Genomic DNA, 27,950 nt, shown 5'->3' with positions numbered 1-27,950 from the left:
GATTGCTTTACCATTGCCTATTCAGTTTGATCTCTCAAAAACATGGGAGTGGGATCTCTTCACATAGCTTATCTTCCAGTAGTGTAGCACAGCTGGCCAGGACAGTCTCCTTTTTCTTAAAACTGACATCTCAATAGAGAGTATGGAGAACACATTCAGTGGTGTATATGGAATGATCACCCAACAATGCTTTTGGTTTCTATGGGTAGGAGGAACTACAGAAGTTGTTGTTATTATAAAAAATAAGAATGGGCTATTAAGGCCTCTTTTGAGAAAAGGAAATCCTACTGGATAAAAATTGGAGCGTACTTTCAAAGATTAATCTAAGAGTTGAGAGATCTTCAAAGCTTCAATAAGTATGCTGTTGTACTTTGTCCTTGCATATTCCAGGCTGCTACATAAACACCACCAAATATTGCTATAGCACCCTCACAACACCACATCTGGGCTCTTTCTAATTTTCATATTATAAACTAGAAATGAAGAAGGTGAAGAAATTTAAATCTGTCTCTGTGGGTCTGTGTGATCCAAAAATACTGAGGGTTGCTGAGCAGCCAATAGCAGATACAGGCCTGAAGCAGGATGTTCAGTGGTGGGATTAAAGGGAACACTTTCACTTTTCTGGCAAAATCTGGAGCTAAAGACAGGCCAGGAGAAACCTAATCCCGGACTAAGCACATCAGGGCCCTGTTAGCCCCACCTGGTACAGCAAAGTGCCCTCCCTGCCCTGCTGCAAGCTGTGCACTTCAGCTCCCATCAGGAAGACCTGGCTCTGACCACCCTGCTTTCTGAGATTCTGCAGATAGTTTTAGCTTATTATATGAACTGGCAGCAAAATATTCCTGGCACTAGAACTAATTATGAAGACGATCAGATCTGGAATCAGACATGTTTGTTTTCCTGCAGTTAACCTCTTGTTCTCTCCACATCACAATACATTGAACAAGAATTCAGTTAACTGGTTTTATGCATTCATTCCCTCCCTCTCTCCCCTGCCAAACTTCATCATGAAGTACTGTAGAAAGAGAAAAGAGGATTGGGACAGAAGTGAAAGAGGTCAGGAGGAGCAACCACTAATAAGAGATCTCCTCTTACTTAGCAGATTATTTAACTGTATGTTATTGGCAGTTTTATGCATAGCAAAAGGTGCAATACGTTGTTACTCTGGATTATGCAGGTTTTGAGTTTTAAAATGGGTAAAATACCCCCAAATATAATAATAATGATCCATTTGTCCACCTCATGAGAACTGACAGTGAAAAGGTTCTGACAGCAGCAATGAATTCTATCAGATCTCAGTCACAGTACAAATTTCTCCTGTACGTAAAGGTACATTTTAAGTCCCTCAGGGAGAAAGAAAAAAAGAAAAAGGACTACAAGACAAGCCTAAAATAATAGCTGGTTTAGTATAAAAAAATCTGGAATCTAGATGGGCTGAATAACGGCTGTCTCTACATAACAAGTTGAGAATAGCATACCCCTAAAAATCAACATCATGCCTGGATCAGCATCAGGTTACTTTTAAACGACTGTCACAGTAGGTACCATATGAAATCACAAATCAAACCCACCGTTTGCTAGTCAGGTTCCCTGGAGAAACCACAAGTCTCTCCAATCACAAAATGCAGAGGAAGAGAAATAGCACCTTGCCCCTCATCACGTCCTGACAACCCGTGTATAACGTTGTATCCTAAATTCTCAACTTGGCGTTGAAGTGTTGTCATTCAGACATCTCTGTTTTGAACTCCACCCTGAACAGTGAAGCCAGCAACGCCAGCAGCCCTATCTCTGCACTGCATCAGTGCTTATTTACATTTCTGGACGTGCTCATTTTTCGGGTAGCTGGGAAGCCTGAACACGGTCTGTTAACCGAGATCAGCCGTTTGTTTGCCGAAGCCGCCTTGGCGTGAGCGAAAGCTGCCTGTCGTTGCCGGCCTCTCAAAGGGGCTGCTCTGAGAAATCGTATTTATTTCCCCGCTCCCTCCCCGCCCGCCAGCAGCGCTGGGCTGTTCCCGGGAGAGCGGGGCAGGCGGGGGGCTCGGCCCGGCGCTCACAAAGACCCGCTGTGGGCTGCCTGCGGGCGGGGGTCTTTCCCAGGGACCATTTGCACGAATGATTCCACCAGCAGCTCCGTGATGGCAAATCTTTCCCTCGTCCTGCTGGGGGAGCCAAATGCTATCGATTTGTAGCCCGGAAGGTTTTGGTTTGGTTTTTTTTTTTTTTTTTGGTTGTTGTTGCTGCTGCTGGTCTTATTGTTGGAGAAGTGGGAGGCTCATTTGCGAGCCGGTTGCCCACCCGCAGGCCACGGCTCTCCCCACACATCCCTCCCAATGCATTCCCACTAAAGACCGGCTTTTTTTTGGAGGCTCACCCTCGGTGCTCCGCACACGCACCATTCTTTCCCCCCTAAATTCACGGCAATGGTGAGCGGCGTCCCCCTCCCCTCCTTTTTCCGTGAGATGTTTTTCCACGCCACTTGGGGCGGGTACTTGCCGGTGCTACCGGAGGCCCCGCGTCCCGAGCCGTTATCCACTCACCCTGTCTGTCTGTCTCCCCGTGCAGAGCTCCGGCAACGCATCCTACCGATGCTCCATGTCGTCCTCCGCCGATTTCTCCGACGAAGAGGACTTCAGCCAGAGGTCGGGGACAGTTTCGCCGGCGCCGGGGGACACGCTGCCCTGGAACCTGCCCAAACATGAGCGGTCCAAGCGAAAGATCCAGGGCGGCTCCGTGCTGGACCCCGCCGAGAGGGCCGTGCTGCGCATCGCCGGTAAGGCGCGGCCGGCGGCTGATGGGGAGGGAGCGGGTGGGGAACAGAGGGACCTCCGTCCCTTGGCTTTCTGAACGCGGCCCCTCCGGGTGGTGACTAAGCTCTTTAGCCGCGTTTTCCGCCTGGGTGAATTGACGCGTGTGGGAAAGCAAAGCGAAATACGCGCAGGTGCGCCCATTAAACTTCCATGTGAAAACGCATGAGCGGCGCGGGGGCTGCAGCAGCGGCATTAGCCATTTCAGCTGGTGCCGGTGTTTGGCCGGGGGGCCGCGGGAGCACTCGGCCTCGCTGGGTGGAAGCGGTGCAGGGCCGCCCGCAGGGCAGGGAGAGGCCGCGGTGGAGGCCGCTGATGATGCTCTGCGGGTGCCGGGGCCGAGGCGCCGGTCTTTGTCCGTGCGGGGCTGGGGCCGCGACCTGGGGGGACGGGGAGCGGGACGGAGCCGTTCACTGTGCCAGAGGGCGGACGGGCGCTGGTCCGCGGCCCAGCGACAAATGATGTCGAAAATAGGGCGGAGGTCTCGTCCTCCCCGGCGAAAGCTGGAAACCGCCGAGAAATGGATCCTTGTAAGATGCGGCGTTCCTCGGTGCTCCCCTAGGACACCGCTGTTTCTTGCCCCTTTTCCCCCCTTTTTGCGTGCACCTCCGTGGGTCCCCTCCTGGGACACTATTTCTCAGGGTAACGCATCTTAACGGCGCTATTGGGGGCACCGGAGGACGCGGTGGTAGAGCTCTGCGGAGCCGGGCTCTCGCCAGCCGCTGAATGGAGCCGCAGGGCGGCGGGGTGCGCAGCCGGCCGGGCCACCCGCGGGGCTCACCGCCGCCCCCCAAAGGCAGGGTGTGCGGGGCGGGGGCCCGGCGCCTGGGCCGTGCCGTGGGCAGGGCAGGAGAGACCGCTCGGGGGCGGGCCCGGCGCCGGGGTCAGGGCCGGGAGGCGCTGGCGGGGCGCAGGCGCGGTGGGGACGTGGCCGCGGGCGAGTGAGCAGCGGTGACACCTGCGGCCGCGCCTGGCCCGCCCGGCCCCACGGCGCTGGGTAGCGGGAGGTCCCGCTCCGGCCAGTTGGCAGCGCCGGGGGCTGCCCGCGGGGACTCTGCCTGCCCCCACCCCGTCAGCGTCCGCCGTGCTGCGGCCCCTCAGCGCCAGCGCTGCAGAGCGACGGTGCCCCCGCTGGCTTCGTCTGTGCCGCGGCCGTCGCCTCCCCGCCGCGGCGGCGGCGGCCGGGGCAGAAACACGAGGGGCGGGCGGGAGGCGGCTCAGGGTCTGAGCCGCGGAGGCAGAGCTTGCCGGCCCCGCAGGCGGTGCCTCGGCGATGGGGCTGGAGCCGGGGGGCTGCGGCGAGAGGCGGCGGCTGCCGCTGGGCTGGGGCCGCCCCCTCCGCGCTCCGAGGGGCGGCTACCGAAACCCGAGCGGCCGGCGAGGGCGTTTCCTCGGCTGGGCTGGCAGCGCCCTCCCCTCCGCCCTCCTCCCGCTAGCCGCTGGGTTTTTTCTTGTGCCGGCCCCGAGGGCTCTGGCTGCCCGGAGCCGCGCAAGGAAGCGGGCAGGGCTAGCCCGTGGCCATGGCTGGCTACCTCTCCCCGGGCGCGTACTTCTACGCCGAGGAGCAGGAGTACCTGCAGGCCTACGAAGATGTCTTGGAGAGATACAAAGGTAGGGCAGCGCTCCCCGCAGCGGGGCAGCCGCACCGCCCAGCCTGCCCTTGCCCCGCCGGGCGTGGCGGCTGCGGACGCGGAGGCTCCGGCGCTGCCCCGGCGGAGCGGGCTGGGGCGGGCAGGTGCGCCCGGGCCCGCCGGGGGGGCACGGCCAGGGCCGGGGCTCGGCGTGGTGCCTGCCCGGGGAGCGCACGTCCGCGGCTGCTGCGATAAATTAAAATACCGTCTCTTCCTCCTCAGTGGGTGAAACGCACTTTCCTGTCTTTAAAAATCTTTTTCGAGGGAAATGCGGACAGGGTGATTTACATTTCGATGTGTCTTTAAAGCCTCAGTTTATTTTGACCTTTTTTTGCTTTTTCATCAAATATGGAAAATATGCCGAAAAGGTGATTATACATAACAAAGATGCACACAGCTAAATTTATCTTACCTTTCTTTCATAGATTGATTGAGATGGAAGATATGGTTTGGGAGACATGACTCATTACTCTGTTTTTCAGTATGTTCACTAATACTAAATCTGAAAATGCTTATCAGAAGTGTTACAGGTCTGATTTTATTTCAAGTGCAAAAGGGATGGAGTTAACTGTTCAGATTGAATATTCATCCCAGAAATAGCTTTTTACAGCATGTCACAGCATATGCTGACATTTGCAGTGCTGAGTCCTTTTGTGATGTTTGGATAAAAGATAAGTTAGATTTTGTATCTGAAATTTTTACTTTGAAGGATTACAATTTTTCAGCAGTATGTTTCCAGTCAGTTCTAAAGGTTTTGGTTAAATGGTTTTCACTGACGGGAATGGGAGTGGCATAGTTTAAGACAGCTTGATTTGAAGATACTGAGAGTTGATTTCATTTGATCTGGGTTGTTAGTGGTAATATTTTGAAAAATAAACCCCCTACAGATGGTGATTTTGACATGAGAACTTGTGAGCTCTGAATCTACTTTATACCTGTGTCACTTGCAATTTCGTGTGTCATTAACAGTATTGACTAATGACTCCTTTGTGTCTGTTGCCCATTGTGTCAATGCAGCTGTGGAGCATGTGCACTATTTCTGTACTGAAATGCATAGGTTGAGAAATAATTATGGTTTGTAATAGATCATCTTCAAAAACACATCTTTATTCCATTCTGTTATATTTTTTTTGTCACCAATTACATTATATGTAGCTGAACGAATTTTTGCAAAATTTTAAAGCAAGTAGAATGTTTACTTTGTAAATAATGAAAACACTGAGGAAACTTGTTATGTTCTGCTTCTAATCCAAACTAATACTATTCTGCTTTAGATTACTATTGATTTGCTGCTAGAGTGAGGCTTAATAAGGTTCATTGTAATACCAGTTTTATCTGCTTGCTTAAAAACCTGGGAAAGATATTAGGCCTAATTTCCCCTATTTCAGCGAGAGTTTTATCAGCACAAGGACTGAAAGATTTTCGTTTTAAGTCTTCAGGGGGAAAAGGGATTTTGATTAAAATAAACTACTAAAATTAATTAACATCGCTATTAGAAATAAAGCATATTCTTGAAATATTTGAGTATATCATTGTGGCAGTAACATCGGGTCCATTCATGTGCTGTTTTCAGTGACAGCCAAATCCTGAAATTATTTGGAAGGATTCCGTTTCCATTGTCGGTTTTTAGTGTCGTGTTCTGTATATTGGTATGCTGTGGTTTTCTGCTCGAGGTGAACTTAATTCAGCCATTGGGAGCAAAGGTAAAAATTTGGAGTCGTTTTAATTGAGATATATTGGAAACCTGGAAAACACATTATTTTTTAAAATGTGTTTCCAAGCTGGTCGTGGTTTCCCATCCGAGTCCCAGTAGTATGACTTCACTACAGCGATTGTTGTTCTGATGACTTGCTATGGGAGCTGATCTAATCAGAAAAGAATTGTTACAATATAGGCTTTGAAGAGGGAGCGCCATTTCTCTGAATTTCTCAGTTTTGTAAACACTGCCATTAATAATTTTCTTAATCAAATGCAAACCATATTGACTTTATATTTTTTAAGACAAGCTCCAATCCATAGTGTTTGTGGTGGTGGTGTTGTTGTGTGGGTTTTTTTTTCTTTTTTTCACAGTCTGCAGAATGCTCTTGTGTTCATCTAGGACATTATGGAGGTGCCAAATTATCTATGTCCCAGCTGTTGAGTACTGTAACTAGCAGAGTCAGCTGTACAAAATTCATTGCCTGTCTTTGAGGGCTTGGGATCATATGATGCCATATCATTAAGACATTCAGGCCATTTGATTTAGGGAAAGAAAAGCAGTCCTTCTTAAATGTAGAAAAGTGAGATGTTATTCTTCATCTGTTCCCGCACCCAAAGTGGGCTGCGGATCTTGAAGGCTGCACGATACCAAGTACCTTGTTGCTTTAACAGTTAAAACCAGGATATTTGTGCGTCTCCAAATTCTGTCTGCTGACCATGTCTCTGGCTGTGACAGTAAATAATTAGGCAACTGTTTGCTAAGTCTGAGATGGCACAGAAGAGCTGTTTGCTATGGGAGAAGAGGGTGTTGTTTTCTGATTCCTGGTCAGCTCAGTTGCTGGCTGTCATATTTTTTTTCTTGATTCATGTTGTAATTCATTGGCAGTATTTCTAAAGCATTTTGGTGGAGGAAAAAAGTCACATTATCTCAGATGATTTAGAAATCATGTTGAATGAAGCTACTTATTCAGGGGAAAAAATGCTGCTTTGTTAGTAGCACCTCTAGGAATTCAAAGGCAAAGACTTTTTTGAGATAGTGGCAATAAAATGCCTGGTATGTTTAATCTGAAATGTTTCACATATCTCACATCTTGCTTGTGACAGAATAGGAAGATGAGAAATCATACAGTGTTTGTTAATATGATGAACAGTTCAACTTTATCTCAAAACTACATTTGAGTTCTCTAGGAGGCTGTAAAGACTCAAATTGGTGTTGCTGCTTTGTAAGTTATCTCATCACTGCCTGGGAACAAAAATTAATACAATTATTGTTAACTGCAGCCTTCTTGATAAATAGTGGTTCCTTCTGACTTTTTAATAAGAAAATATTCAATAGTGTTTCATATACATTTCATTTAAAAAATATTAAATGTCATATCTATCAGATGGGGTAGGTATGCATTGTTCCATGGCAACATTATTTAAGCATTAAAGATTTGAAGATCACCCTTTTAAACAACACTAAGTACAGTGCATTCATTAGATTTACTCTGGTATAAATTTTAAGTAATACACCAAGATTAAGACTTGCGTATATGATCCCTCCAAGATTGTTTTTTTCAGTTCAGGTAGTAAATAATTTATTTAAATTTCAATTGCAACAACCTTCTATTCCTGCAAAATTTTGAACAATTATGTAACAAAGTTGCCTCCCTTTGACATAATTATTGCAATGGGAACATCTGTTAATGACTGTGATTGCTGTCTCTGAAAACGAGCTAATTCTTGGAGATAAGTATTAAATCACAGTTATTCAAGAACTATAGCTTACCTGACTGTAAGAACAAAGTTTAAATAGGGTTACCTTTCCCATGCAGACCTCTTAAATGCTGTGGATATTGGCTCTTTACAAAACTGATCTATTAGAAAATTCACCTGAGGTGACTGCCTGTGAAAAATACAGCCTTGTGGTTCAGGGACGTGGCTGAATTGTCATCAGTGATAGGAAAGGTATCACATAAGTGTATTATTTGGATCAGATGCCTGATGGCTGCTTCTGTAGGGTCCCTGGGGCTGGCTACATGGCCTCTGTCTTTGTAGGAAGGAGGGGCAAGTCTGGGACTGGGGATAGCAAAACTCAGGTTGGGTTGTTTATAGATTTCTGTACGTTCTGTTTCACTATTGGCATTTCTTTCTTGCTTTAAAAAGATCTGTCATACTACACATTCAGCTGAAGCACGGCAAACAATTCTGATTCTGTATTCTGAGAAACAAAGACCTTAGAGATGGATGAGAGCTGGCAGGTCATCTGATGCATTTTGTTGCCCGTGTAGGGTTCAGAGACAATGTAATTTGTTCTAATGATTGATTGAGGATAGCATCAAGTAAAGCTGTTCTGACATTGTTTGGGTACAGTTTTTTAATTAAGATAAACAAAAAGATGCCTGTCACCAAGCTCTTTTGAGCTGACTTCAGGAAGGGACCATTCGCTCAGAATGGTTTTTGTACATTCGAAAATGAAGCTGCTGCATTTTAGGAATTTGGAGTCTCTTAAATGTGTTTGATATCAGACTTAGTCCAGGGATATTCTTCCTAAGACATGGCTTCATAGAGCGAAGGCAGGAGGGGCCATTGCAGATGCCCCTGGCTCTGGAATCTGTGAATTTCTGAATTTCCTTATTTATGCTCTGATCTCAGGGGACTGAATTTACAGCCTGCAGAATCTTGCTCCTCTGGGCTTTGAACTGTGAACTAATTGGATCTCCTGCTTCAGGGCTTCTGATTTTGAAAAACTGGAATAATTGATTAGATGCGTTTCATTTATTTTCCTTCTCCTTTGGCATAACAAAAATTGGTGACATATAGGTGTTAGTTTTGCAGGATATATAAGGAATTTCCACCTTGGATGGTTTTCTTCAACCTCGTCTCATGGGATGGTAGTATCTAGCCTTGGAATTGATCACATTTTGTTCAAACAGGACAGGTTTTTTGCTGACTAGTGGAGGGTACGTGTGGATTATCCAGCTGCATGTCACCTAATCCTTTCTTTGCCACCATGCCAGTCTTCAGCATGACAACACTGTCATTTCCACTGTTCCCAGAGCATTTCCCATGGCAGGTTGGCCTCCTGGGAACCACAGATTTTAGCCAGCAGAAAGTGCCTTTAATTAGAAATGGAAACATAGTGGCATTTGTGCTGTGTGAAGTCAGACAAAATCAGTGGACTCTTTGGACCTTGTAAAAATTTAAAACCTGCTATTTTACTCTGTTTCAACATTCCTTTCTCTTTAATCAGAAAATTCTCACCTCCAGATTATTTGGAGATGGGATTTTTTTGAGTGCATTTCATCCTAAATATGAACCAGATCTTCCTGATTTGACTTGTGTGACCACTTCACTTGAGCTAAATTGAAGAGGTCTTAATTTTGTTGGACTAAAATATTGAGAACCTGAATGTTAGCCAATTCAGCGAGGTTTTGTCTGTGTAAAGGCTTAAAGATTTGGGAAGCAGATTCTGAAACTGTGTTCCAGGGTATAAATAAACTACAGTTGTGTCTCCATGGCTTTTTAAAATATACCTGTTTGGATGACTAAGGCGGGCAGAATTTGGCCATCGATTCAAGTATCTTTGGTATCTGAACTGGGACAGAGATCAGAGGTCTGTTTCATTGCTTTTCTGGTACTTCCCAATATCCCATTGAGTCAGCAACATCTTTTAAGTAGAGCTCCCAGGAATATTCCATAATTGCTTTTTTATGGCCAAAACCAGGAAGTTGTGAAGTGGTGGGGAGGGGAGGAGAATAAACTTCAGTCATCATTTTGTTAAAAGGCTTGTTTTGGCTCAGTTTATGGTTTTGGTTGAAGTGTTTCTAATTGTTTGCTGTGATTTAGTTTGGTAATCTCTAGTGGTATTTTGCTTGAACACCAGAGTATGTATTCTTTTTTTCCTCTATACTGTTTAAAACATGCATGATTTGAGGAATTTATTCCACCATTTCGCTAGAACATGTACTTGGAATTAAGTGCTTTGTAAAATAAAAATAGGCTTATTCACATGCTTGAAGTTAAGTGCAAGTATTTTATAAGTTCAGGCTTAAAAGAAGAAAGTTTTGTAAATGTCAAATATGAATGCAGCTTATTGCTGCATGCCTGAAATGTTTTCTGTAAAACATCATTAAAGCCGTTTAATTTAACAAAGCCTTGATTTTCCGTAGTGGGTGAAAATATTCATTTACTGAATGCTTTCAGTCAGCCCAGCTTTCAAACAGGTGAAACAATGCTTACAAAGACACTTCAGTCTGCGGGTCAAATCCTGAAGGGCATGTTAATAGCCAGATCTTACAAGTTGATCTGTGTAGGCTGACTCCGGTGCTTTTGTGGGAATACACTGGCTTCAGAAATCCACCCCCACAAGCCTCTTCCCAAGATTCGGGCCCCAGTGATAGCTCAGCCTTTAATAAGGCATATTCCTGCTGAAATCAGTCATCCTTTGGGGCATTCAGATTTGGTCTTAGCTGCATTAAAAGCTAGTTAGTGTGTTTTGGGATTTAATTTTATTGTACCTGGGGAATACATAGTTTTGCTGTGGAGTGTGATCTATCAACTTTTTGGATTTTATACATTTTAAACAAATTGACAATAGCTGCGAATAAATCTGTGAAAGCAAAACAATGCCAGGCAAATATATTGAGAGTTAAATTCTGCACATTGCAGTTACACAATTAGTGTAACTATTTCTGTAAGACAAGGAGGATTAGGCCCCTGATGGGCTTTTCAGTAGCATAGGCCAAAATCTGCTCTTGATTATAGCCACATGGCCCTTTTGAACTTGGCTTGCTTTTAAATATATTTGCATTGTTCAGTTTCATAGTTAATATGTGAAATTACAGTATTTAATCATGCGTTCTACAATGCATATAAATACAGATTGGCAATTAAGTGAGGTTCATAGCCTGATTTTGTTGGAAAACTATATTAGTTTGGCCTGAGATTCAGGTATCCAGCTGACAGCTATGACACTTTGCACCACTTGGATCTAAAATTAGCAGAGCTCTTCTATACTGGGATCAGGGAGATATGTATATGTTTTAATTCACAAAATGGCTAAAAGTCTGAGTCTTTATATGTCTTTCAGAGGCATGTTTCAGGCAGTTTGCAGGTGAGACTATGGGTGAACAGAGAAGTCTCCAAAAGTCTTTTGCTGGGTACTGAAATGGGAATCCTGTCATCCTGTCCTGTCATCCTGCTGGGAGACGTTTCCTCTGTCTGGTCAGGTTACAGGCTGGGTGTTCCTCATGTGACAGAGTCTCTTGGGCACAGTGGAAGCAGCATTAGAAAATGTGTGTGGTCATTTAAATGGAAGTTTTACAGTAATAATATTAATAAAGCATCCTGAGCAGTTAGCAAAAGAGCTTTTTCGAGAGAGGAGTGGCACTTGCAATGCTGTGGGTTTTACTCAAACAAAACTTCTGTTAATTTTGGTAGGAGTCAGGAACCTGGCTATTGATGCTTATAAATATTTAATGCTTTAAATTACTCTGCCTTCAGATAAATTTTTAATCTAGAGACAAAGGATTTGCATTATGTCCTAGAAATTAGGAAATGACTTGAGTATTTGTCAGGAGAAGCCACTGCTGTGTAGTTGTCCATAACTTCTGGGAATATGGTATTGCTGCTAGGATAGTTCTGATTTCAGAGGAGGATATTTTCAAAAGCACACATAACAGTTTGATTGCTAGCCCAAATTACTTTTAATAGAAATTAGGTGCTTCACTGCTGTTTGTGCCTTGGAAATTCTCTCCCGGTGACTATACATTGTTCAGATTATAACCTGATGCTGTAAACCATGTTATAATACCATGTATTATGGGTTAGTTCTGCATTTAAAACTCAGTTTTTGAAAGGTTTTACATATGAAATCTTCTCTAGAGGGAAATTAATTCATCATCATATTTAGAAAGAAAGTTTATTTCAGAATTAAAACCAACATTTTGAGACATGCTGAGATTTTCTTTGTATTGTAAAACAAACCTTTTTTTTCAGGCTTTATGATTTCTACCCTTTTCATTCAATTTGTAACAAAAGAATTGCTGAGAAACATTTGTTGTGTTTTGGGGTAGGTTTTTGCTTTTCTTCTTCGCAGATGATTTTTGTTGACATCCAGTTTACAGTACAGTTAAAGCAGCATTTGGCTCAGTATCTATTTAAAGAAGAGAAGAACAGACACAGATGAGCTACAGAAAGAAAGCCAAACTTGATTAGGTCCCTTGATGAAATTATCTTATAATTTTACCATACTCAACAGGATACTTTTGCATTGTTCTGTTTCAATGTTTTAAAGTAGAGCCCTTGTTAATCCATACAGTCCTTGTGAGGCTGGATCTAGCCTACCTATGAGAATAACAACCCAAATTCTAATTTTCTGCTTGTTTCTGTTGCAAATTGTATTAAATGAAGTCAAACTGATTCATGTGAGCCTTACAAGTTTCTACTTAAATTGTATATTTATTTTTACTTTCTCACAGATATGTTTCCGTCAGATCTTGTATTACACTGAATTAGTCCAGCCATCCAACATGCCGTTTAAAGTGGGTTTGCAGTAGCACTGATCAGCATCAAACCTTTATAATCTCAGTTATAATCTAATTTATAAAGATTACATTAGTGTTCTAGAAACAACACATGTTTATGCCTTGATATTTCGCCTCACATTCTGAAGCCTTTTTTTTGGCTTTGGGAACCACATAATACTCCAGAGAATTTGAAGAATTAAGCTAACACTTTGAGAGCATGCATGTCTCTGCAATAATTTGCAATTTAATACCGAATGTATGGATTTGATTAAATAACATTAGAAAGTGGGCGATTGTCTTTATTCTAAGCATTAAATGTATTCTGAATTTGGTGCTACAAGTAGATGCCTAGATTTTTGTAGTTGTTTCAGTGACCAACATTGTGAACAGTGTGTTGGAGGTTTAGCTATATGACTAAAATGTTGGTGGATCTTCATGCAGTTTGTATTGGATGTTGGACTTTTTTCCTTTCTCTCTACCCAACCTGTCTGCTTTGTTGAGTCTACCCACCTCTGATCTTCTGTCATTTTCCACCTTCAGGGTGCACTTCTTCACTGAAGGTTGCATGTCCTCGTTTGTGTTCCTAGTTAAAAATACCTCAAGTTGGGAGAGGAAAAAAAAAAGAGCTGCTTTTTTTTTTTCCAAAAAAAAAAAAAAGGACTTTGTTCCTGGCATCTGGAAGATACAGTGTGATGCCTGTTACTCTACCCTTGATTCCTCTTCTTTCTTTCCTCCATCACTTCCAAGTTGCACTTAAGCTGTAGGTTGGATTTCTTCTGGGCCAGCAGCAGCTACACAGTGCAGAGGATTGGCTTGCTGTGAGAGGCTTCTTGTGGTTCACACCTGCACACGCCCGTACCCAGTTTGCAGAGGAGTGAATCATAGTTCCTTTGCAGACTGGTCCCTTCCCGGTCTTGGTGGGAGAAGAGGAGACCTTGTCTCCCGTCTCCTGCCCGCCGCTGTGGCGAGGGCTCCAGCAGAGCACTAGCTCTGGTCCTAGGGAGCAGCACGGGCCTCACTCCCTGAGCCGTAGTTGAAGCTGTGGAGAAACCTTTGAGCTTTTCCTTGTCGTGATCAAATGTAAAAAGTAGACGTGTGCGGAATGAGATTTCTCAGGCTGCATGCCCATGTGTTGGTTCCTGCTGTGAACTTGAGTTCCTGGAGTCGGGATAAAGCCCAACTAGGACTTTAGTCTCGGCTCATGAGCTGACGTGCGGGTGTCCGACTGTGAGAGCATTTCAAGTGTGGAGTTTAATCCCTCTCAGTGAAAGTGCTGAGAGAGGAGGATGCCCAGGGGACACACACTCACGTTGTCACTTCATTTGAAATGACTGTATTTCTTTAGCTCTTGGTCTCAGCGCACTGTCTTGCACTTGGATGTGCAAGCCTTGCTGTTCAGGGTGAGAGTGTCGGTCTGGTTTTGTGCTTGGACCTCCTGCTGCCAATGAAAGCAAATGCTCCCTTCCTGCTGTGCGTGACCAAATTAATTAATTATGCAATGCACTAATATGTCTTCTGTATCTTGACTGCATTTGAAATCCCCCAAGCTTGTTTTCCATGTATTGTCTTAACAACTCAGCTGATAAATATTTTTAAGTTACTTTATTTGCCTTTTTTTTCCTTCTGTGTAAATAAACAGGCCATCACAGTATTTATCTCAATGACTAGCAGTTAGTGTTGACAAATGGCTTAGATGCTATATGAGATAATGGAGTCTGCTTGCAATTTTTTTTTTTTTTTTTTTTTGGTCAGGCTACCAAATAAGCGAAAGAGAATCTGAAAAACATTTTTGGTATTTTCATAATTTTTTTGTACTTCAGTTAAAATGCTTTTAGTTCTGTATTTCATGATTAATAATCTCAGCTTGTACAATCTCTTTATGCTTCTAAGTTCTCTCTCTGCCATAGTATTAAAGCATTTAATGACTCTACATGCACCTCAGTGCTCCTACTACTGATGTACTTTTGTGAGATGAGACAGTGTGGTTGTCTGCAGTACCTTTCCGTTACTGTTTTTTGGTATATGTCTTTGATATGTACTTCAGAATTCCCTTTGCAATTTTTTTTCTTTTTCGTAGTTCTAGAATACCAAGTATAAGATTTATTGGTTTTGTTTGTTTGTTTGTTTGTTTTCAGTTAGCCGGCAGTTTTCCACTGATGGTCTTGGTAGTTCAGAGTTGCTTAGCTTCTGTTTTTCATTCCTAATATTTTTTTTACTTTTTGTTTATATTTAATTATCCTGTCATTGTCTAATAACATTTCAAGTTTCAATAGCTTTGATTTTGAGTTAAAATTCTTGAGCTCTCCCAATTTGAAACCACTTGTATCATCAGACAAGATCTCATTTTTCTGTTTACTGCCTTCTCTGAATCTTTAATAAATGCAGAATGCATTGATGATTTCTGGAAAACCACACCATTCTTATGTTGGAAAGCAGCCAAAATTCAATACTTTATTATTCTCCAAGTCATTTTTCAGGCTACAAAAGAATTACATGCTGTATCCTAGTTGTTTTTAGTCAGCTTTTGGAAATATACATCAATTTTCCCTCTATTTACCTATATGTATACACATATTTTTGTTTTTAACTCTGAGGAGTACAAACAATTACAGAGAAATTTGATTTATCATTGCAGAAATGATGGCGATCTGGCATTATATTCTTAGTATCTTTCCCAGTGTGTGGTGGGGTTTTTTTGTTGTTGGTTTAATTTGTACTTTCCAGTTACTCCTAGTGGAACTAATCAGAGCTACATCAGTAATTTTTCAAGCTGCTTCATTTATTTCTTGCAAGTAATCTGGATAGTAGTGATGTATTTTAGTGTAAATTTTTAAAAGCAGCCTTTTTCTCTGATACCTTAAGGGTTTTTTTAATTTGTTTTAAGGCAATGGTAGCTGGCTATGTAAGCTGCTTGTAGGTGGATGTGTTTAGGTTTCCTGTGCAGCTACTTCATTTCTTCTTTGAGATTTGTTCCTGTGATGGAACATGGTAATTTCTCTGTAAAGGAGGCTTTGAGGAAAGGAATGACAAACTGTTGTCTCGAAGACCAGGTCCTTGCTCTGTAAAGGGTTTATTCAGATACCTAACCATTGCAGTGACTTGCCTAGTCTCACTGCCTCCCTCATTCTGATCATCCATGAAAATGTTTATTATTATCTGATTTGTAACAAATTTCTCTTTTCTTTTTGATAGGTACTATGTATCTTGTTTTGTTCGTTATACTGATTTTCCAGCCATTGCTTGGGTAGGGCTTCTGTCTTGTCGTGCAACCATTTCTGGCACAGCAAACTTCTATAGCATGAGTGTCTTTACTTGTTGGCATTGGGCATTTAAATTACTAGCCTGCTGGTACCAAAGTAAATTACACTCCATGATGTTGATGTGAAAAGAGATCAACCTTGCACTCTTTCCTTTTAAAAAATGCATTTATAACATACTTGCATTAGCTAACATTGTCTAAGGTACTTGTATAGAATGGGAAAGTTTTAGAAAAATAAGAGGATGTGTGTCTTGTAAAATAAAATTTCCCTCACCTAATGCTTTTTTGTTTTCTTGTGTTATTGTATGTACTTGAGTAATGTTGCTTTAATTTTAGTTTCTCCTGCTTCCCTTTGACTTAGCTATTATGCTTTGCCCTGTTTTATAGTTATAAATCTTGGTTATTTTTAATATAAGTAATTTAAAGATACTACTATTTGCCTTTTTGAAATCAAACAGCACTTCTGACATTTGAAATCTTAACTGCAATAAGGTGTTCAGCTTGTAAAATTTATCTGAAAAATGAACACAATGACATCAGTAGTGTTTTCCTCTTTGTTAAAAACAAGTGATCCTCAGTCTTGTGCAAAATATTGACAGTGTGTTCTGTAATCGTGCAGATAAGTATCTGTTAAATTGTATCTTGAGGCGATTAATGAAAATAAAGACTGAATGAAGATTTCAAGATTTAACCTTTTTAAATTAGCAATATATTTTTTCTGATTTGGAAGGCACTAACGCCATTTTTATTACCCTTTGTAACTACGTATTTATCTTTCCCTCTTCTCCTGCTTCGTCTTCCCCATGCTGAACATTTCCTGATGGATACTGTTGGCAGCTTTATGAAGAATGGTATCCCTCATGATCGGCCTTGCCTCTTCCTGTGAAGTTTGTAAACAGGAATTTTTTTGTGTCAGTTGCTGCTGATATTTTTAGTGTGACAAAGGTTTTATCTGCAAGTGGAGCTTTTTATCTCACCCCTTGGGCCATTTTCACTTTTGACATCAGGGTAAAGCTATTTTTATGTTTTAATTGGTATCACAGTTGCTGTTAGCTAGTTTTCGTCTGGGCTCTGAGGGCAGTAATGAGCCCTCTGGGGCTCCCCCACTTGTCCACAGCCCAGCACCCCACATCAGCCCCCCAGGGCCATCAGCTCCAGTCCCAGCAATGCAACAGCAGGGCCGGTCTCCAGCCCCCACAGCCGTGCCTGACCATGAGCCCACGGACTGGCCTGGCTTCAGCCTGTGCCCAGGGAGGCACCTGATAGCAGGGGCTGCCCTGGTGCCCCAGCTGCCCTGCTCCTGGCTGTGGCGGTGGGACAGGCCCTGGCTGCCAGGCCCTGCCCTGCCGGACCCTCCATGGGGAGCCCCTGCTGCCCCAGCACCCTGACCACAGGGAGCCACCGGTCTCCGTTGCACTGTGACAGTTCTCTGCAAACCTATCTTTTGCTTCACCTGGTTTCTCTTTAAATTACCTTTTCACTACTAATTAATGTATTTATTTGTAATTTTGTCTTTTCCCCTGGCCTCATGATACATGCATGGCAACTTTTCATATTGGAGTCTGGTTTACACCTGCTTGGCTGTCTGTACCTTCCTGGCCAGCTGTATTATATCATGTGCTCTTTAGTGCTGGCCATTCTAGAAATTCTGGTGTAGTTTCGAAACTGCTCCGTGAAAATAACACGTTTTAGTGATGTGTTAAGACAGTATTATTGATGCAGTTTCTGTGAACGTAAAATTAATTTGTTTATACAGCTTTGGTAGATTTTGATTCACATTTTCTGACATGTATCTCCATCGTTCTTACTCAATTATGAATGTCTGTTTACTTGAGGGGAAAAAAAAATAGGTCTCACCCCTCTCTTCGCGCTTTTGAGCTTTTAATCAGAAAGGAGTACGGAGAAATTCAGTTTTAGGGCTGATCAGTGATTTCAGAACAGATGGGAGTAGTAATCAGCAGCTGTCATGTCTGCTCAGAGGAGCATAGCTGAAATAAGTAGCTGTTGTTACTTGTTGGTACTGTAGGAGTAGTTACACAATGCCTGAAGAAACTCTTCACTTACTCTTAAAATGTGATGGACTGTATATTTAGCATTGATTTTTTTTTTTTTTTTCCCCCTTTTTTTTGGTCCCCCTCACATTTCTGAGTGGACTAAAATGTAGTACCAGTAAAAGAGCTTGTTCAGGAGGTGTAGCTCTTGGAAAAGTCTTTCGAAAATATGGAACATTGAAAGTCCTAGAGGGAAGGTGAAGAACTAAGATAAAAGCATAGCCTTTATATGAGGACTTGACAGGAAGATTAAACATGTTCTTGAAGATAATGCCTTTTATTATTATTAGCAGGGCTTAATTACTTCAGCCTAACAACCCAGTGATGGAGAAGGAAGGGCTATAGAACAAGTTCAGTGCACAACTTAAGAGGTACTGAGAAGTAACTTTTAACAGACACTAAGGATCTGGGAAGAGAGCTCTCTTAGTAGCTACGAGAGCCTCATGCTTTGCATATCTATCACTAATTGGAAAAATAATTAATTAACGTTTGGAAAATACTATGATCCTTGGAAGAAGTGTTCTGCATTGTGGTGTTATGCTGATTTGATACCCACTCCTCAGACCACCCAGTGTACAGAAAACTCCTTTGTCTGGTGCAGCCAAGAAATGAAGGCTCAGAGGTACTAAAGCCTTAATGCAAACTCAGTGATGTTTAGCAATAAGGGTGTATGTAGCAAGACCACATAGAAGAGAGGGCAAAATCCAGTCCTAAATCCTGCCTAAATTGGAATGTTCTATACAGCAGTCCAGTTTAGCTGCTTTCCACCACTGCCAACTTCTTTAGGCATCTGAATTTATGAGGAGCCTCAGTGTTTGGCTTAAAAAGCCCTTGGGTATCTGTGCCTTCTCAGAAATATTGCATTCTCAGGGGTTACGTGCTCATTTTCTGCCTAGGGTTCTCTGTATGCTGAGGGTCAGACAGCAGACCGCCTGAATGTTTTCTTTGGTTTACTAACCAGGGAAACCTAATCCAAAAACGAATGCTGCTTCTGTGTGAATTTGCATAAGAATAACAGTGATTTGAGTATTCGCCTGAGAATTAGACATAATTTTAGGTCTCTCTGAGCTTGAAGAATTTTGATTATCTGGAACCGAGAATGCCACAAGCTTTTGGGTGTTTCGGTAGAAATATAATGTTTTTCTGTTAAAACTGAGTTATTGTGTGATGATGTAGGAGTAAGAGGGCTGAAAGTAGAGCAAGTTATATGTTGGTGTGCAGGAGAGGAAAGTATAGGTTCTGGTCTTTGCCTCTTGGGCTGTCATTGCTTTTTGTTCACTGATGTTTATATTCATACAAAATTCAAAGAATAGGATGAAACACTGAGCTGGACTCTACTGTGTGGTAACAGTTCCATGAAGAACCAGAGCCAAAGAGATTCCACTAACATACTCAACATGGACAACCCGTATAAAATGTAAAGCTGTCAACATCAAGAATACCAAGAGAGGTTATGACACTGCCGTTCAGGGATGTAGATGTCTTCATCAAAAGCAGTGACGGTGTCCTCCACTCCGTTGAGAGCAGGATCCAAACAGCAATCTGTGATAGGGAGCTCTATAAAATTTCCAGCAGAATCAGGCTGTGGCAGGCAGGTGGAGCAGTTTTTATGAAAGCAACAGTGAGGATTTGGGAGATACCTGTGATTTCCCTTCTCCATAATACCTTCTAATCTGTCATCTGGATGGGAGAATGGAAACTCTGAGGAACTTGTTGGGGAGCTGTGGGGGCTGGCTGCTCTGTGAGGGACTGGGAGCCCAGTATGATAACTGGGCTGGCAGAGACCCTGCCCACTGGCCCAGCCCCACAGCCCTGGAGCGGGGCAGACTCAGTTGGTAGTTCGGGTCCCTCACATGGTTTGGGATGTGCCCGGGGGCCTTCAGAGAATCGCCAAAGATGACCACTCTCCAGTAGTGCCATCACTGGCTTCCCTTCAGCACGGGCTAATGGACGCTTTGCTGCTGAGTCTAGCTGCACACACTGAGTCGCTCATTCCCTCCCTGCCCCATACGATGTCTTTTTTTTTTTTTTCTTCTCTGTAGAATCGTTATTTCTAATATTGTTGAGACCGCTTTGCAGTGTCCTGTTGCTCAGCAAAGAGAAGTTTATGGTGGTTGGAGCTGTGCAGGTGAACGGAAAATGCATTTGTTCTCTCTCTGTGGCTACGGATGTGCTTTCTTGCCTGTTGTGGTCTGTTGTCCCACTGTAACGGGGGAAGTGCTCCAGCCAGACCTTGAGTCCCTGCCGCAACTGCTGCGGCAGGGGATGTGGTGGTTGTCTGGTTCAGTACTCCGGGCAGGAACTGCTCCTTATAGTCCCAGGATGGTTTGGTTCAGAGGAGGGGATTATCTGCTAAATGTGATTCTTTGTAGCATACTAGAGATGTACAGTTGAAGTACAGAAGAGATTCTCGCAAGGTTGTGCAAAGTCTCATGTAGACTTAGTCACTGACAGTCCTTGACTATTTGTTGTATTTGAAGCATATAGTCGCGTTTGGGTTTTTTTTAAATTACATTTCAGCTTGCCACCCAGTGGTACAGATTTTCTGTATCTTGACCTTGTCTCATTACAATAAAGCTACTCTTCTTAACTGTCAAAAAGTCTGTTGCTGTGAGGTCAGTTTGGGATCCAATGATTTTGAAATTTATGAATCCTCCATCACATCTCCAAATGTCACCTTTGTGACCTTACATCGAGTCAAATATCACTTCAGCTATTTTTGGTAGCTGTTATTTCAGCAACAAATTTCTACCTGAATCTCCAAGCAACAGCATTTCACCAGGACTGTGAAATTTGCCTATGATTAATTTCTGAATGATGATTTTCATCTGAAGTGTCCTTTCTTTTCAGAACCACATTTAGTATAGGAGAAATAGAAACTGGTTTAATGTTCCCAAGATTTTGATTTCTTTTACTGACTATTGCCTCCTCTATTTGTTGTGGTATGAGGAAGTTAAGGAGCCACAGCTATGTCTTCACAGATGATATTAAAGTGCACAACCTAGTTAATCTTGCCAAGGTACCAGCTGTCTGGTAACCTTTCTGTCCAGCTGAACATCAGGGCTTGCTCCAGGAGACCAGTTGCTATGTCCTCTACCCACTTCAAGCACAGGTGAGTTAGAACAGCAGCAATGTGATGTAAACAGACAAGCAATACAAGCATGGTGCTTTGGACTTGGCAACTGAGTTGGATGTTTGGTTCAGAGGGCAGCATTTTGCCTGCTGCTTGACCAAGGCAGCTGAAAAGGCTCTTCCATGCCTATCTTGGAGAGAATGGTGCTGGCCAGTTGTGTGCAGTGGGAGCCGTACTGACTCATGACAGGGTCTGAGCAGCCTTGCACACCATCATCCAGTGCGACACAGGGCATGTGATCGTTGCTGCTCTTCAGAGCTGCCCAGCCTCACCAGCACCATGGGTTTATGCGCCTCCTGTCTTCATCCGTAGTTGCTGTATGGTGTTGCAAAACAGACAAGTTGCTCTAGACTAAGATAAAATGAGAGTTCACAGAGCGTTAGCTAATCTGTATCAGCTACCTTGTGTGTTTCCTCATGCTTGGTGGTGAAATGGGTTGTAGCTAACTCTCTTTTTTGACCAGCACTGTGCTTCTAGGCACATCTGACATTTGTTTCGAAGTAACCATGATATATCTGATACGGTCTGTGTCCCCTTGTTGCCTGCCCTCACAGTACCCCACTTGTCTTGGCAGCATTTACTTTTCCAGAATGCAAGCGGACAACGTGGGCAAGGAGTATGCAGTAATGCTTTTATATATTTTTAGTAAGATTTTGATACTATTAGTAATAGAAAAGTTACTGGAACATTGAGATATGTCAAGTCCACACTGCAGTAAACTTAAGTGCAGTGGAAACATGCCTACTAGTTTAGAGGAGAAAAGGGAATAATTAACAATCTACAACACAGTTAAAAGTTGAAACCTTACATATGATCAGTGTTTGCCAAATTGTAACATAGTAAACATTTGGGAGAATGCGAAATGGTTGTCAGTTGTGTGCTGCTGTCAGTTGTGTGCTCCTGTAGCCTTTGGCAGAGTTGACTATGAAAAATGCAGAAGTAATTTTGCTTGGTTGGGTTGATGGATCGTTGTATTCTTCATTTGTTTGCTCCAAATAGGAGTGTATGAAATGTGAAAAATATAGGTCCCTTAGGCAAGGCTTGTTACTTCTAAAAAATATCAGTGATTTGTATGGAAGAGGATTTTGGAAGCCTTTTTCACATGGAAGAAATTAGTTTTCTCAAAACTGACGATTTTTTTTTCTAAAAATAGCTTATCTCCTTACAGCAGAATAACTGATTCAAGGCTTCTTCAGCAGTCCTTCAGAGTGCACTTATTTGTGTGCTTGTGTACACACAAACATGTGCCACGCATGTGCAGCATTAAATTGTGATTTCTTAAAATGGAGTGTCCATATATATTCCAAATATTAAATTGATAAGTTTATGGAAAAAGGATTTTTCTGTTTCTTCAGAGAAAAAAAAAATCTCCAAATGGCATCTGTATTTTGGAAAAAAAAAAAAAAAGTAGTCTAATTTACATAATATTTGGAAGCTAAAAAAAGCCCAAAACACAACACAACCAACCAACAACAAGCACCACCAACCAGCCTGTCACTGGTACTCAGGAATTGCCAGAGACACAGGATGAGCCATGACCATGACTGTCCATCATCAACCAAGTTGGAAATCCTGTGGTAGCCCATCAATGATTTCAGGCACCAAGCCTGAGGGACAGTGACCTTTCCAAAGTGACACAGGAATGTGCCTTGGATTCCAGTGTCTGATGGGGAGCACGGGCACTCCCGAAACGTGGCTACTCTTGTGCTCTGCAGGGCTGTGGTCACCACTTCACGCTTTCTAGTGGGATGCTCCAGCTTCTCATGGGGTTTTGTGATGCGTCCGAGTGCCACATAAATAGTGTGTTCAACTCTGGAGGTGAGTACGTGTTGAGGATTTTGGATGGGTTTATTTTTACTGAGATCTGGAATAGATGTATTAAACTGTAGAAGTGGTGCAAGTCAGTGCTCTGTGGTCCATCTGCGGTGGTTGGTATCTTTGGGGAATCGGTGTGCTGTCTCACCGATCGCGTACAGTCCATCGGCACCACAGACAAGAACAACTGAACAAATGTCACACGCAGATTTTGTTCTACTTCATGAAGTAACACAGTGGGATGGATAAATGGTCTGTTTTAGGACTGACCTACTCTTTAAAGAAAGGGGACCAGAAAAGAGTGCATGTTACAAATGTGTTGTCACCAGGCGTAGCTGAGGAAAGGTCTAGAACGGATCTTCTCATGGTTGTGTGGATGTATTTTTATTTTTTTTAATACTGCTTATATGTTAATACAAGATTTTGCTCCCTACGCCATGGTCATTACTTTTTATGTGCTTAGTGGAACTTGATTTGTGAGGTGTAGATGTGCTTGGCCTGATTGCTGACATTTCTTATTTTAGATGTGTGTAATATATATATTGTGCATGTTTTCCAGTTATTAATTTTACTTGTTTGGTGTCATTGCTTTGGAACTGGTATATGGTATAGTACTCTGTACCGTATTTGTCTAGTTCATCTGTAGGATATACAGATTTTCTTTACATTAACTTTGGATACCTAACTTTCAGTTCTGACTCAGTCATTTGGCCACATTTAATTTGTCTTAGGTTGTGCATTGGTCCCCAGTTATATCTTTCTTGAAAAATTAAATTACTCTCATTACCTTTTGGCAAGTTAGCCTAGCTCAAGGGAGACCAGCCACTGTAAATAATAACATATGAGGTGAAGAGTGAAATTGGATTACTGCTCAGTCATTGTTTGCACTGTGATACAAAGATGATGAGTTAGCAGCTAATGAGTTGCACTGGTTTGCATTGTACCCTCTGACAGATTAGACAAGTTGAATAGTGAACATCAGCCCCTTAGAAGAAAACATGTGAATGCACAGGATGATGATTAGGGTTAACACTAATTTCAGCCTCAGTTAACTCTGTGGTAGAGGCAAGGGGAAAAAGAAAGATGAGCAAAGAGCATATTGTATGTTAGCACATCAAAACCGTGAACAGTAATGGTGTCTAGATCTTGGGTTGACGAATTTGGATTCAGGTCGTATGCAGAAACATCTGATCCTCCAGCTCTAGATGCTGCTGATTGATTTACTGACTTTGGGAAAATTAGTATACTAATCTTCTTAAAGGCAACTGAATTAATTAGATGGAATTGCCAGTTGGAGTCATGTAAAGATGTAGCAAAATCAGCAGGAAATGAAAATGTAAATAGACAGTAGATAAAAAGTATTGCTTTTTCAGCAAACCAGAATGCATTTAAAAGACCAAAAGAGCACAAAAAGGTCTGAAAGCTGTAGCTAATACATAGATCTGAGCTCAGAATATCATGCTATGCTGAAAAGATTTGTTTACTGTGGAATGTTTATTATGCTTATAGAGCTGTATACAGCGGGAGCAGTAAAATAATAGAACCATTTTAAACGGTACTGGAAATATGGCAGACTAGGGAGATCTAACATTATTAAGTAATACATATCTTAAGTTTGTACCTCTTTTGTTTTTTAAATCAGTGTTTACTTTTTTTTCTCAATATTTTTCTGTAATCTGAAATAGCATCAAATGCTTGTGGGAGCCAAGTTGCAGGGGTCACTTGTCAGTAGAAATGCTGAGATCACATGAAATCCTCATTTTTCTGGTCCCAGCAGCACAAAACAGGCTCTCCAGAGGTGCTGCATTTGTAGCAGATAAGATCAAAGGCAGTACTTACTTTACAAAAGTCACAATCATTTCTTTTATATGGGTTAGGTTAACCTTTTGAAGTATGAGGAATGTGCCTGTTGACCAATTAATCTCTTCCTAACCTAAAATACTCTGAGAGCATGTGAGAGCATGTGTGACCACTGAGCCCCAGAAGACTAAAACTTTGTGCAACCCAGTGTTGATTGCTGAAATGGTGCTCACGTTAAAGTGATTTACAGACACTTCTAGGAGAGCTGATGTCTTTGGTGGAAAGGAGAAAACTATTAAAATAGTGTTATTTTCTTTGTGACTTTTCTGTCATGTTGGAGTTACGGTTACATTGCATAATAAAAAATCTTTATGGCGTGGTCACTGTGGAGGGTTACTAGAAGTTTGTAGAAAGAAAGGGAAAAATAGTTGACCATAATTCTTCTTATTAATAATTCTTCTTATTCATCTAGATTTTTCTTTTTAAAAGAGAAAGTAAGTAACCATGCAATATAGGAGTCTTTCATGTGAGAAATAAAGCTGTGAAAAAGAACACAGTAGTTTCTCGAATAAAAAGGTTTTAAAAGCTTTAGAGGAATAAGCACACGAAGTTGATTTTAGAAATGAGGACAGGGATCTAGTCCACCTAATCTGAATTTCTGTAAGTGCACATGTTCTTTATGTGATCACTTCAGACTTGAATGCTTTCAGGAAGAGGGAGTTTCTAAATAGATTTTGGCTTGTGCTTTTCTGCTTCCTAGCACTTGGCTTCACCAGGAGGTGTGAAAGATGCTCTATCAGTCATCAGGTGGCATAGGCACCTTCCTACTCTGGGGCTCAACAGAGGTGTTTAATGAGGTGTTTAAATTCAGTCATCACTTGAAGACCTTGATAAATATCATAGTACAAGTCTTGTAAAGGTTAAAAAAAAAATCTTTGCATGAAGGCTTTACAACAAAGAATTAAAAGATGGGAAGGATGAAGCTGTGTATGTATAGGTGTGCATGTATGTGCAGGCTTGTATTGTCCTGACTGTCAAAGTGCCCGATAACGCAAAGGTAGAACATCTGTGCCTCAGGGAGGAGATGGTATGGAAGGTCGGCAGATTTAGCAGTTTTGCTTTGCTTTTCTTTGTTTGAGGAAAGGGAGGTGTTTTGCTTCCCCTTCCTCTCTCGGGTATGGAAGCAGAGCTTTCGTGTAGCCCCGAGCTGGTGTGGGTTTGACAATCTGGGCTGCGTTGGCTCTTCTGGAAAGGGCTACAGAGAGGGATAGTGCCCATGGGCGGCTGTTACAGAATGGAAGGGGAGAGAAGAACAGTTGCTCTCTTCTCTCCTGAACAGGCCATGACAACATACATTTATACCTCTACAAACTGATGGTTTTGCTAGGTGTTTTAAAAGAGCTTTGTGATTATATAACAGATTAGGAATTTCGGGAGCATTTCAAGACTTTCAAAACGTGGCTTACCTCCCCCCGTCTGGTCATTGAGCGCTGGCTGATTTTGTGTAGGTAGGAGAAGTTCTGGAAAAGTGTTTTGGTTAGGGTGCATAGATGGTATTTGAGCTGAAGTTAAAATTGTTAGTTTTCTTTGAAATTTCTGTGCAATTGATTACTGTGATGCATAGCTTAAGATTGAGGTGGCCAAAGCTGCTCTTGCTCTATCAAATAATAAAGAATTGTTTGTTCTTATCTGTTAGTGCTAAGAGTACTCCACAATATACGCTCTTTGGTAAAAAAAAAAAAAAATGTAACTCAGTTGCATGAATCATTTTCAGAGGAAGGTATGTTAAGTAGTGCTGCTGAGAGGTGTTTTTAAAGGCTCTTACTCATAAAAAAAATAATAAACTACATAAGCAGTATTTCATACATGGACTTTTAAAAATATCTATGTGTTAAAGAAGAACTGATACTAAATCATTCTATTACAGATTTTTTTTCCCTTAGGACATTTAATTCATATTTTATTGTATTTAAAAGTCACTTGGATATTTATACTACTACGTCTGCATATTTTTGGCAGAGTGCTAGGGAGTGACGCTTTAAACAGTATGAGTACCCTGTTACGTCTGATGTCAGTTTTTGTGATCAAGGCTTGATCTTGTGGTTACTGTTGTATTAAAAAAGGCCACAAAACAAAATCCCACTAAAAAAAAAAAAACAAAAACAAAAACCAAAACAAACCCAAAGAAATAAACAACCCCTAAAACAAAAAGCGTAAAGCCAAGCAACCTCCCCCCTTTGCTAATCCGGATGCATGCCGAGGGCCATGCAGAGGTTTAAGATGGAAACATTGTGGTCAAGAGTAATCCTACCTCACTGAGCTGTCAGCATCAGCAGGGTGGCACCTCAACTTGGAACTAGGCTTTGGCCATGTCCCTTTCTGTCTGTTGAGTACAGAAGGAATTGGAAGGTAGCTGTGTTTAATGGTGAAGTACTTAAGTGGGATGAAAGCGGAGACCTGTGCTTTTAGGCTGTTCTCCTGATTTGCCTGTATTTGAACTTTGGAACTCAGGAGCACTTTCCAGGTCCTGCCTCTCAGCCTGTGTCCTGATTTAATATTGGGGTGAGCCCTGACCACACACTATTCTTTTTCTCTTCTTTTGCTTTTTCTTTAAGCCTGAATCTGGGTTTCCAATGAGAGGAAACAAGGGCATGAAGGTGGAAGAAAGCTGCAAATCAGGTCCTCGGTCTGAATAATCTACAGCTCGTTGCAGAACATGGATACTCTGCATTGCAGGTGTAGCTTAAAAAGCAATGAAGTCTGCTGATGAGGTATCAGCAGATGACCCATCTTGATGGGTCAAGACCTCCACTGAAAACAGAAGAGTGGTCGTGACCAAGATGGTGTGACACAACGGAGGCAAATACAATGACTTTGACAGACGGAAAACCCAAAAAACTTCTGTTTTACCTTTTTGCAAAGCCATGCACTCAGATTATCTGGTGCCAAAATTTTAGGGTTTATTTCCTTTTTAGAACCAGTGGATTCAGCCTTGAAACGGCTGCTGAACAGCACTTGTTTTCAGTCTGCTGGTAACAGTGTGGGAGAGCAAAACCTTTATTTTGAGGAAGTGATCTCACATGCTATTTTTGAGGTAACACAAGTGCATGGTTGTGCTTCACTTAGGATGGTCAAGGCAGATGTCTACTAAGCTTATTTCATGAGGATGATGAACTTAGAGGACTGTCGAAGTAGGTGGTGATGGTGAATTTTAAGCACAGGAAGCAGCTGATGTTCAAAGAGCATC

General features: G+C 42.3%; 1 protein-coding gene across 19 annotated transcripts in view; it reads left to right on the top strand.

Moving 5' to 3' along the window:
• DST (dystonin) overlaps positions 1 to 27,950 on the top strand; it is a 307,703-nt gene that overhangs the window by 31,479 nt on the left and 248,274 nt on the right. For 12 of the 19 annotated variants that reach the window (XM_065632833.1, XM_065632844.1, XM_065632843.1 and 9 more), the window contains one exon: positions 2,563 to 2,770. In XM_065632833.1, the coding sequence (XP_065488905.1) occupies positions 2,563 to 2,770 (208 nt within the window). Of the gene's footprint in view, positions 1 to 2,562; positions 2,771 to 4,249; positions 4,416 to 27,950 lie in introns of those variants that run through there. The other 7 variants (XM_065632836.1, XM_065632835.1, XM_065632842.1 and 4 more) reach the window with 1 other exon arrangement.

The sequence above is a fragment of the Caloenas nicobarica genome, chromosome 3 (assembly GCF_036013445.1).
Source record: "Caloenas nicobarica isolate bCalNic1 chromosome 3, bCalNic1.hap1, whole genome shotgun sequence".
Taxonomy (NCBI): Eukaryota; Metazoa; Chordata; class Aves; order Columbiformes; family Columbidae; genus Caloenas; species Caloenas nicobarica.
Note: the sequence above shows the minus strand (reverse complement) of the source record. Positions and strands in the feature narration are given on the sequence as shown.